Source organism: Seriola dumerili, unplaced genomic scaffold, assembly GCF_002260705.1.
Source record: "Seriola dumerili isolate Sdu_G_001 unplaced genomic scaffold, Sdu_1.0 BDQW01000230.1, whole genome shotgun sequence".
Lineage (NCBI taxonomy): Eukaryota > Metazoa > Chordata > Actinopteri > Carangiformes > Carangidae > Seriola > Seriola dumerili.
The window spans coordinates 1815717-1827745 of record NW_019174485.1 but is presented as its reverse complement, the minus strand read 5'-3'; the positions used below and the strand labels follow the sequence as shown (position 1 = coordinate 1827745).

The 12029-nt window shown below is 41.8% G+C and overlaps 1 protein-coding gene across 1 annotated transcript; it reads right to left on the bottom strand.

Annotated features, from left to right (window-relative positions):
• Nucleotides 1-40: 40 nt before the first annotated feature.
• LOC111229452 lies at nucleotides 41-10267 on the bottom strand. Its single transcript, XM_022755785.1, has 10 exons — nucleotides 10133-10267; nucleotides 9464-9589; nucleotides 6643-9304; nucleotides 6280-6407; nucleotides 3939-4040; nucleotides 3313-3429; nucleotides 3022-3123; nucleotides 2738-2854; nucleotides 1896-1978; nucleotides 41-1434 (listed from the first exon to the last, which is right to left on the bottom strand). Exons 1-10 carry the CDS (start codon nucleotides 10265-10267, stop codon nucleotides 1278-1280), a joined length of 3729 nt encoding a protein of 1242 aa, XP_022611506.1. The 3' UTR covers nucleotides 41-1277.
• Nucleotides 10268-12029: the final 1762 nt, after the last annotated feature.

The window sequence follows — 12029 nt, the reverse complement described above, 5'->3', positions numbered from 1 at the left end:
TCAAGTCTGAGCTTTCACAAACTTCACAGCAACATTAAAGTATTAAGAAACATTTATTGCCAGCCACATAGAAATAAATAACAAATAAAACAGATCCAAAATCCTTAAGAATAAAAAAAATAGCAAAGGTTCATGTGTGTTTTGGCTAATATGTAATCCATATACTCTAGGACAAGTATTTAAGGCAACACTTGGTAGTAAAACACTATTAAAGTGTTAGCATCAACACCAACATCAAGCTGGATATTAACATTTGGACATGTGCGGGTACAAAATACTATAAATGTCATACTGAGTGAGTTGTGTGCTAATACATCTGAAGATGGTCTGTTTTTGGTGGCGATTAATCAGGCACATAAATACAAAGGAACTGGATAATTAAATGTGAGTCCAGCCTACAAAGCAGAGGTTTAACATTGGGCAACTGGAAAAACACTGAAATGCACATTCAAGTAATTAACTGGTCAATAAAGGTTTTTAGGGGTGGAAATTTTGACATACTGTAACGTGATAGGCACAGATGTAATTATTAACCTTAATCATAGTTGCACTCCAAGTTGGCTGAGCTACTTCACATGTTGCAAGTATACAAGTAAACAATTAGCCAATGAGTACTTTTTCCATAACACAATGACTTTTCTGAGAATTTTTTTAGAAGCTTGGTCCAGTAATTGAATTGAAAAATACTCAAATTACAACAAAAAAAATCTATAATCTAGTGTTGCACAAATATGTTGCTGCTGCTTTTCAGTGCTAATTATCTCACAAGCTCTACCTCCTGATCCCCAGGTTGGGAACCACTGGCCACTGGAATGGAGCTATCATCGATATCATTCATGACTGAACTTGTGCGTTTCCTATGTCTGCTGTGAAAAAAAAAAGTTTACAGATCATTTTTCAGGTGCAGTGCAGAGCTGTGAAGATGCTGCCAAAGGATTCCAAAGTGTTTTTGCCAGCAAAACATTTTTCCCAGTAACATATTCAACATGAATACACTGAAAAGGACTGGTAAAGAATTTCTATTGCAGACAGCGGTTACCGTGAAGTTTTATGAGCTGTAGTCACTATAATAATTTATACCCTGCTTGAAGAGGGTGAAAAAACATTCCCCAGAACTCCGGATATGAAATACAAAAATATGTTAGTAAGCAACAGGCTTCACTTTGTGTCAAATTTGGATTTTGGATTTGGAAATTCTCAGATGATTAGTTATACAATATTCATGTAATCGCTAGAGGCCTTATTAGGAGTCCTCACTGGGGCCAATTAGGAAAGTGTCATCGGGGTCTGGTGGAGTAAGTGCTCTTGGGAACCCTCTGAGGATTTGCTCTGAACTGTCCTCGTTTGGTTTCCAGCGACTGCTCAGCAGAGAATCCAGTCTTATGTCCAGTCCTTGTTGCAGCCCCCCTATGCCTTTCTGCCTTTTTCTGGATCCTGGAGGAGAGAGAAGAAAGGTTTAAGCTGCTGACAAAGCTACTGCCCATGAAAAAAAAAAAAAAAACCTCCCCTATGGTACAAGATTTTCTGTTCATTAAAAAAATTAAGCTGAATGCTGCTATTTTAGCTAGCTGTGACAATTAGAGGAACACTTCTGAAAAATGTGTGATCGGGAATTTTAATTGCATGGGATCTGGAGTGATGAGATATAGAGCACAACGTTAGAGTAAGAGGTTTTAATAAGCTGCAGCAACTAACATTTTTAACAGTGCACAACTTTGTCAGAGTGGAGGCCCCAGCAGCGTTGAGGTTCGAGTTGTCTGATGGACTGAGATTCCTTCATCCCGTATTGTGACTGTTTTGGTAATAACCGTGTCCACGTGTCCTTATGAATGCACACACCACAAAAAAACACAAGCTATTCACAGACCTAAAGCACACAGAACTGGAAAACTCACATCATTCCTCTCTTCCTCTCCAGTGACTTTTGTGTTGCTGCTGACAGAGAACTCTTTCCACTGGGCTGGCCTGTGTGTCCACTCTAAACAAGCACATACACACACAAGCATAAATATCTATGTACAGAACAGATTAGTCTTTACACTACCCACTATAGGTATTTTATAACACTCATTACATTTGTAACATGTATTAATAGAAAGGACATGTACATTGAAACAGTGAAGAATCAATGTTTCAGTCCTTTCTGCCTAGTTTAAGAAACAAAATTAATAACATAAGTACTGCGTTTGAAAGAATAAAATAAAATCACAGCCTACTCAAGGCGTTAATGTTGTGCCTTCATTCCACCTCGTAGTTCTGTAAAAACGAGGAATGGGGTGGGGCACTGTTGTTCTGCCTTCATACTGGCAAGGGGAGGGTTAGGGTCACAAAGCCAAAATGATGTCTGTCGTGGCAGACAGTTGTGTTACACATCATGCCTCTGATCCGGCATGGCAGCATGCTATCTAAAATCACACACTTGGGTGGCAATATGTCAGCTTGTTTGGTTCAGTGTAAACAAGAAAAGATGGCATAATGTGGAATAAAAAGGGGCGAGTGTGAAATGTTGGAGCCCCAAAAGGTCTGGACAGTACTTAAATCATAACGGCATTTTGAATTTGAACGATTGGAACTGGATCATAACTGCTGTATTTAAACACTGATATTTCTGTGTCGTGTAATTCTGCCAGTGTTTTCTTTCAGCATTGTTTGTAATCCGCTTTTTAGAGTGAGAAACCACCACTCCTCCAATGTGTATCATTTTTTTCAGCTTGGCCAGAGTTCCTGAAAAGGTTACCTGTCGTCTGAGCTCTCTCTCCCGTGCAAGCTCTCTGTCCCAGCTGATGAGCTGCATCCTCTCTCCGGCTGACAGGCTGAAGAATATGTCGTAGACCTCATAACGTGCAGCACGCAGCTGGAGGGGCAAACAATTACAGAGCAGATGATGGCTTGAATGAATGCATGTAATCACAATCTCTGTTGTGGTAACTGCTAATGGAGGGAATAATTGCCCAGTTGTCAGTGTAGAAGAGAAGTGGCGTGAGGTTAACAGATGTTTACAACATGTGTTTGCCTTCATACCTGCAGAGTGACTCTCTCTTGCAATAAGAGGTCCTGTCTGCTACAGGACTCTCCTCTGCCGGGACTCTGCTGCTGGAAGGCATGCAAGAACTGCTGTGTGTCCTAGAAGTCCAAACACACACACACACACACACACACACACACACACACACACACACACACACACACACACACACACACACACACACACACACACACACACACACACACGTAATGCATATGTTTGTTCACTGTATGACAATAAGACAGAGTGCTGCTATAGGCAAACGTGACACTGCTGTCTCTACTTACCCTGATGGTGCGCACCAGCTGCGCCACTCTCTCCGTCCTCAGCAGCCTGCGAGTTAGAAAGCCTCTCACGGCTGCCGACAGCAGGGGGCGGCAGTGCTCTGACAGTGGGCTGGAGGGCTGAGGAAGAGGATGAAGAGGGGAGAGCGCGTAATGAGAGGGGTGAATAATGAGGACCAGAGGGGAAGACAGAGGAGAATGCTAATTCCATCAATGACAACCAATTAATTTCCCATGCAGATTCTCAAGGTCTTTTGGTTGGCATCTGTTTAGTGCATCAACGCAAGTGGACTCACAGCTCATCATTATAATAGGAAATAATAAGAGGAATAATAAGCAGCTGATGTGCTGTCACTCACTTGTTGATTCTAGAGCTGTTGCATTAAAGGGACATGTTTGTTGAACAAATGTAGTCTAACTGACGCTGAGCTGTTGTTCTGGGGTAGATACTGGAGAGTAATAACAGATGACAGGGGTTACTGATGAGGGATCAGACATCGAGGGGGAACTATCTGTTTCACCTGAGTGTGTCAGCCAACTGGTGATGAATAAAAATCCTGCGGATACAAGGATAAGCAGGACAAGCTTTTCGCATCACTGACATTAGTGAACAAATGTGATGGTAATACCTGAGAGAGGGTAGAAAAGGTCAGCGTGTCCCTGAGACGTGAGGTTGACATGGAGCAGGGGAAGGACATGCTCTGGAGGAGATGGTAACGCACCGCTAATGCCTGAGAAAAAGACAGACAAAGAGAGACAGACAGGAGGACATAAGGGTGGAGGGGGGGGGATAAGAGGAGAAACGCGTGTGTGCGTGTGCAGGCATGCACGTGTGCATTTGGGAGCAGGCAAGGTTGGAAAATATTGAATTGGAAAGACAGCAAATGAAGCAGGAGGAAGAAATTAATTGAGGGTAGAGAGAAAGAGACAGAAGGGGAGAGATGGGGCACAGAGGCAAGAGGGATGAAATGAGAGAGGGAGCAGAGGAGGAGGAGAGGGATGACGGGGATGATGAGACAGGAGAGATGGAGAAAATTAATACACCCAGAGAGTAAAAATGATGTTGGAGGAGGTATGAGACAAAACAAAGAGAGGGATGAGAGAAGAGGAAAAAAAGAGGAGAAGGATAAGGGACCATTAGCGGTGGCACTCGGCGGGACGATCTGGCACTTAACCACAGACGCTCATGAATTAAACAAATTATCCTTTCCTTTTCTGTGTCAATTCCCTCGGCCCCCTCCTCCCTCTACCAGAGAGTCCAGCCAGCTCATACTCTCATCACATCACAAATGATGGAAGGACAGAGGGGAGTCGAAAAGAAGTCTTTTTTATTAAACAGCTTATGTTAATTATATTGTTGTTAAGGATACATAAATTAAACAGAGACTGTGATTAATAGGGCAAGGACACTGGCCAAGAACAAATACAGACACAAGCTGAAGAAACACAAACTGGTTGCCAGTGAACAGCAGGCGTCCTTGAAGTCTCACACACACACACACACACACACCCACACACACACACACACACACAGACACACACACACACACACACACAGACACACACACACACACACACACAGACACACACACACACACACACACAGACACACACACACACACACACACACACACACACCACACAGGCGACCATGCCAGCTCGCCTCTTAGGGATGTAATGAAACATTTATGGTAGAATCTGTGTGTGTGTGTGTGTGTGTGTGTGTGTGTGTGTGTGTGTGTGTGTGTTCTTTACTGAGGAGTCTGAGGGTCTCTTGTAATGAGCAGATGTCTGTAGTCTGCCCACGACCCAGGTCTCCAAACGCACACTCTAACAGGTAGGCGGACATGTGTGTGTGTGTGTGTGTGTGTGTGTGTGTGTGTGTGTGTGTGTGTGTGTGTGTGTGTGTGTGTGTGCTCACATGTGTAACAGTGCCAGAGCCTTTCAAACGACTGCTTCTAGCTTCAAAAGAACATTTACGGTCAGTGTTGTATCACAGCTTAGTGAATTGGTTGGAAACTCTCACAGTCTATTTTCATTTTAAAATGATGGAAACACTGGGCTGGACATTAATTCTTAATTTCTCGTAGGTGACTTTGTGTGGAGTCAAAATCCCTGGTAGAGTGAGTTATGGCAGCGGTACAGGAATTACATAGTGCATCACGTACAGCAATATGTGATGCAATCTCATGCAAGAAGCGGACCAATGGGATAGAGGAAATGTCAATGACTGTGTTTGAACCATATTTAGAGTTATAATAAAAGTTTGGTCGTTTCTGTGTTTCAGAAACATGTAATTTCAGGTTTTCTGTCATTTTCTCCATATCATTTTACACTCAAAGCAAACCTTGTCATTTGAATTCAAGAGGAAAAGTTAAGGATAAGACTGGCAACTCACAATACAATACTCAATATTGCTTGTTGTAAAAAAAAAACCTGTTTAAATTTCCTCTCCCGTCTGTTGTGTTCAGTCTCAAGCCTGTTTGTGTACTGACATTCATCTCACATTTTACTGTGCTGTAGATTTCATTTCAAATGGACAAAATTGCCAATCTATGCTCAATAACCGATAATGACAAAGAGATATCTTAGGATTTTTTTTTTGCAAATCTATTTAAAATGAAACTGTGATCTCTGCAAAAATGCCACTGACCAAGCGTGTTTATTCTTGCTGCGTACTGGCCTTGTAACAAAAGGTACCTGTCATATGCCAATGTGCGTCTGACTACATCTATCAGCAACAGTACATACCTAAAATGTACAAGGTTTGTTTGCAGATAGCCTAAAGAGGTTAAGATTACAGTTGTATTGTCAGATAAAGCTCCAATAATGCAGCAGTAGACTCCGGCCACCTATTGTTTGGCTTCATCTATCACTATTTCAATATTTGTTTTTTGTTTAGTTTCAGATCTGCCATCTTAATAACCTCCACTTCTTTATGCAGTATTCCCATTAATCCTACTGTCTCACCTGTAGTAGTTCTTCCTGTTGTCTCCTGTGCTCATCTTGCAGGGCTCTAACCTGAGCAGCATGGGCCTGTTTCAGTTCTTCTTGCTTGTTCTTTTGACTGCCATGGCCTTCGTACCACCTCACTGCAGCTAAGACCAATAAGCACAATAGTACATTGTCAAATATGATGATAAACTGCTTGCAAGACAAAATCCTGACTAATACAGCAGAAGGGTTTAAAACCATGTTTCATGGAGAGCAGGAATAACAGTATGCAGTATTACAGTATCACCCTTGTAGTTTTCTAGCAGTGAAAACCTCCATACTCTCAGCCCTTCATCGCTCACATTTTGACACCCCTGTCCTTCCCAGTCCTGGTCTTACCTCTGGGAGTGCTGGAACTGGGTCTGACCACACAACCTGCTCCTCTGCTGGTATCAGCACTCGTTTCGCGGGTCTCTTCTGTTGTGTGCATGAGCAGTCTCCGTTTGACCTTGGATACACCACCCTGACCTTCACCCCCACTCTCTGGGGTCAGGTGCTTCTCCTGATCAAGGTGACCTTTCAAGCCCAAGTCGGACCCTGGCCCCTCGAGGAGCCACAGGCCAGATGGTGTGTCCACATCATAGGACTGGTTGAGAGATGGCGAGTGAGTAGAGTCATGACCTTCCACAGCCATCTCATTCCTCCTTTCCACTGGATGGTTACTGGTATCCGAAAGCACTGACAAGTTACACTGAGCCATCGTTTTAGATGGAACATTTCTGAATGCCTCAGGAATACGCATCTGCTGTGCTACAGACAGGATACATTTAGCTGGTGGCTGCTGCACTCTACAGCTGCCATGCAGTCCAAAACTCTGCGCAAGTCCTTTTTTACTTGTTCCTTTTTCCTTGACTTTCTCTGAAACTAAGGTTTTGATTAGCTTGATCTCTTTCAAATTAATTTCCTCTGTTCCCTTTTCCTGCATGATAAGAACATCATCCGCATCACTGAAGACTGATTCAGGTCCTGTATCTTCATGCACTTTTTGGCTATTGTTGAATGATTGTGTTCTTGGCCACTCCCTATATTCTGCATCACTTGCATCAACATCATCATCCCTCAGATTGTACTCCCAATCAAAACAATCATTTTGACATAGCTGCACATATTGATCATTTCTATTTTGCTCAGAATGCGCAATACCTTGAACTCTGAACTCACTTGGCGTGTTGCTGTCAGTTTGGCTGTGATCCTCCAAGTTTTCTTTTACGGTGGACTCCAGATCTGAGATCAGAACTTTTAGACTGGACAGGTTTGACTCAAGCTGATCTATGTGCGCTGAACTCTTGGCTAAAACATTTGTAACATTGCCTTCAATCGTGAGATTCACAGTGGAAGGAACTGCTGTGGGACTGTTTTGATGTCCCAGGTTACTTTCTCCATCAGCACTGAGACCTTCATTCAAGCCAGTATTGAACACAATTTTCCCCTTTGAGGTATTGGACGCATCGACAGGTTCTCCATTTCTGACTTTGCTTTTGCAATGAACAGGACTCGTACAGAAATTAGGGGCCGGGATAGTGTGATATTTCCCTACTCCTTTAAAATTACTTTTGGAACAGGTGACACTCAGCTCATTGGTCAAGTGAATGGCTTCCTGGACTGGGGAGGCTTCTGTTGACACAGGCTGTTGCTGGATGAAGGCACTGATTTGTTTAGGCTCCATTATGACCTCTTTTGAACTGTTCAGCTTATTATTTTTGAAAGTTGTTTCTTCCTCAACTCTAGTCATTTCCTTAGAATTCCCATCCCCTGTAAAAAGAGGGATTTCGGATTTAACATCAGTCTTCTTCCCCATGAACTCACTTTCAATCATCTTCTCATTTTCCCAGGATTTCTTTAATGAAGTTTCCACTGTCAGAGTAAAAGTGTCTCTCTTCTCTTTAGTTTTCTTCCCTTCACCAGTCACAGTAGCCCTGTAAGGGGACTCGTCATTCTCCTTATCAGAGAGGCTCTGCTCCTCTGCCCTTGCTCTTGGCTGTTCTTGAGTCCTCTGCTGGATTTTAGTGTTTTTGGCTTGGTTCCTGAGCATCCGCTGGTGGCGCCGATACTCCTGAGATTTCTTCAGCAAGGCCTGGAGGCTCAGACGATAAGGCTCCTCAGATAGCTTTGCTTCATCTACATGGTTGTCTGCTGGTTCTGTTTCAGTGGGTTCGTGCTGACTATGCAGTCCTGTTGTTGGACAGTGACGAGTGCTTAATGTCTCTGATAATTCTGGATTATCTGAAAAGCCAGTGTTGTCTGATGAAGAGACTGGGTCCTCACTTATGTCCAAAATGTGATCTTTGTTAAGGTCAAGTACTGTAGTAGAGTGACGGTTATCTCCACTCTCTGTGCTGTCCACATGGCTGCTTTCAGATTTTTCTGCTGGTAAATGGTTACATTTGACTGAATCCTCCTGGAATGAGGTGCAACAAATGTCTTTTACTGCTGTGAAGTTATTACAAAACAATGGCTCCAGTCCACTCTTCTCTAATTCCTCTCCATCTATGGGAGGGTGGCTAATAATTTCTGGCATCTTGGCAATTGTATGTGAGGTGCTGTGAAGGAAAAAGCCACTCATACTATGACCTCCCTCTGAGGAGCCAAAGACATGGCTCTCGCTCCCTGCATCAATCATTCCAGAGACACCGATGGTGTTATCAACATTCTCGTAGGTCATATAACCTGAGGATAGTGACTGGTGGCTCACATCATTAAGGGAGCTTGGCTGTGATCCCTTTTGGCTGTCATGTTGGTCAACAAGGCATCCCTCATGGTAACTTTGCTGAGGTATCACATCAGAAGTGAAAAAGGCACTATACATCGTTGATGTCGCTGGAAGAAGAGAAAACTCATCCTTTCCTTGCCTTAAAGGGGGTGGCGAGAGCAACAGACTATCCTTTGTAACGCTAAAAAAATTACTCTGTGACACTGATCCACTACTGGTGTTGCGGGAGTATAAGGATTTTGTGTTCTCTGACTCCTGAAGCAACTCCTCCAGTGTTGGTGTCTTCCTCAGCTGAAAGTTATGAGAGAAATTAAAGAAAATAGTGAAAATAATGACTATTATGTCTAATGACTCCATTCATTGAAAAGAACTGCAGTGACGTAGGAACATAAATGCAGGCACATATTAGGCTTACAAATAGGAAATCTGAAAAGGTAGGATGTCGGTTACCTGTACACTGTGCAGTATGGTTTGTACAAAGGCCATTCTTGATTCATCTTTCAACTTTATGTGTCCAGCAGCTTTCTGTGCTGCATCTCTGTGTTGCTGCATCTCCTCTCTCTGCTCCTCTGAGAGCTGTTATCATCACAAAGCAGACATGGGGTGTCATGCATAGTTCATACAATGGCTGCAACTAAAGATTACTTTCATTATAAGTTATTCCCATCTTTTGATTAATCAATTGAGTGTTTGGTCTATAAGATGGCCAGAAACAGTGAAAATGCATATCACAAATTCCAAGAGACCCAGGTGACTTCCTCAAATTGCTTGTTTTGTCTGACCAACAGTCTAAAGCCCAAATATATCAAAGTTAAGACAGATAGTGGGCTTTGTTAACCTAAAATTTGACAAGCTAGAAAAAGGTGTAGTATGTTGTAAATATAACTGACTTCAATGAATACCTTATAATCAAAATAATGGTAATTTTCTGTTGATTGACTAATTGTTTCAGCACTATTTCACATAAAAACAGTTACCAGTTCCAGCATGGCAGTGCAATACACACAACACAGACAGCCAGCAAAGTGGCAGCCTACGGCCTTCAGTTTATGTTTGGCTAAGATTAAAATCCACAGTCACGATGATTTTACTAGAAATGACATAAAGCCGAGCTCATACCAGGGGAGGAAGGATGGGCCGTCCATAGACACGGATGAGAGAGGATGGAGGTGAAGGTGCGCTGTGTTCCTGCTCCTCCTCACTTTTCCTCAGCTGGGAGACACAACGCTGCACAAACCTGTCGTAGTCCTCCATCAAGTTGCATCAGGATACGGTAGGTTGTAACGGTAGACAGTTTAAGGTATAAGGTTAATATATTAACGTTATCGTTAATGTTATCCTGTTGCCTTTGTTATTGTTAGCTGCCGAGCTGTAACACTAGCTAGCTAATCCAGATAGCCACAGCGCGCCTGGTTAGCATTTATTACCCAAACTGGTGACGTCAAAATACAGTAAAGCAGTACGAGAACAAAACGAATCAACGGGAGAGCAGCTCTGCAATGTGACCTTTGATGGAAAAAAAGGTTCTACAAGCTACGAAACAAAAGTTTCCATCAGGATGGATCAGTGTTTACATTTTTACCCGCCTCTCCTCCCAGAGCAACAGACAGTGACAGTTGGAGCCCACCGAGGCGCTCAGAAAACCCGGAGTGGATTAGCAGCATGAGAGTGGATTTACTGAAAAACGAATATGCACATTTAAAACACAAAACATAACTTTAACTAAGAGAACATCACATTAACCAAACACAAATAACCTCTTCTTCATTGTCGACGATATTTCTACGTTGCTAGTATCAATAACGGATAAAATGTTATGGCGCTCCATGTTTTTGCAGGAGCCAGACCGGTTTGAGATAAAGAGAGCTGGTGGTAACTTGATACTGCCACCTACAGACTGGACTGGCCAAACAAAGAAATGAGCAGATGGGAATAATACTTGAAATAAAGTTAGGGATACAAATTGTACCCTTGATTGCAGCCACGAGTTTAAGGCTATATTTTTCATATTCAGTCATATGCAATTGTAAATGTATTAATCCCATGTCAACGTGATTTTGTAAACCATGGTTTCTTCTCAGAATTGTATTGTTTTTAGGTATTAAATTGATTGGCCCCTAGATTAAAGCTGCCATACATCAGTGCAAGTTTAACAGGAGTTCAAATCAGTGTCTGCACTGCATGCCAGCAGACCTTTGCTCACAGTAGACATTTGGAGTTGTCACAGCAGGAAAAGCACAGGTGAAACTAATAACATCAATGATGACAATGCTCCAGCAGTTGTAGCAACTCAATGCAGATATTGACAGTGTTATTAGTTTCACCTGTGTTTTACAAATCAAAATGTCTGTATTGTGACACATATTTATTGTACATGTATAACAAATACATGTAGGACATTTTAAACCGTTATGTCCATTTAGTATTATATGGTCTTTTTTCTACTTTCTCTATTTTCTTTCTCTGTTTTAATTCAACAGCAGCAGAGACTTCAGAGTGAAAAACGGTTTGTATTGCGTTTGTTAAAAGGCTGTTAGTGGTAACTGATTCATTCTTCTCATTTTCATGCATAGGAAATGAGGAAACTTGTTTCACTGAACGTGACTAATTTAAATCTGTAAAAGTTATGATTTAGTGAACAGAATACATGTGCAACATCTACTGTTAGTGTGTAATATCTGTTGTCTACCTACATTTTCCCATATTTAGCTCAGCACTATGTGAGTAATAAAAGTAAAAAACTAAAGATAATAAAAACTATTATTCCCATATTTCTTAATTACACAAGACACACAAAAGCTGTTCCATTTTAAAACATGTTTATTGGTCATATACAAAATAAAGTAAGCTGTTTATCAACAAACATACAGTATATACATCAATAAATTAAAAGATGCATCAGACCGATGATGAAACAGTTAATTTCATGATTACCAGTACCTTGTCATCATCACTTACATATCTACAAATTGCAAAAAAAGTACAATAATTTAGTTGAAGATAAATACTTACAAAG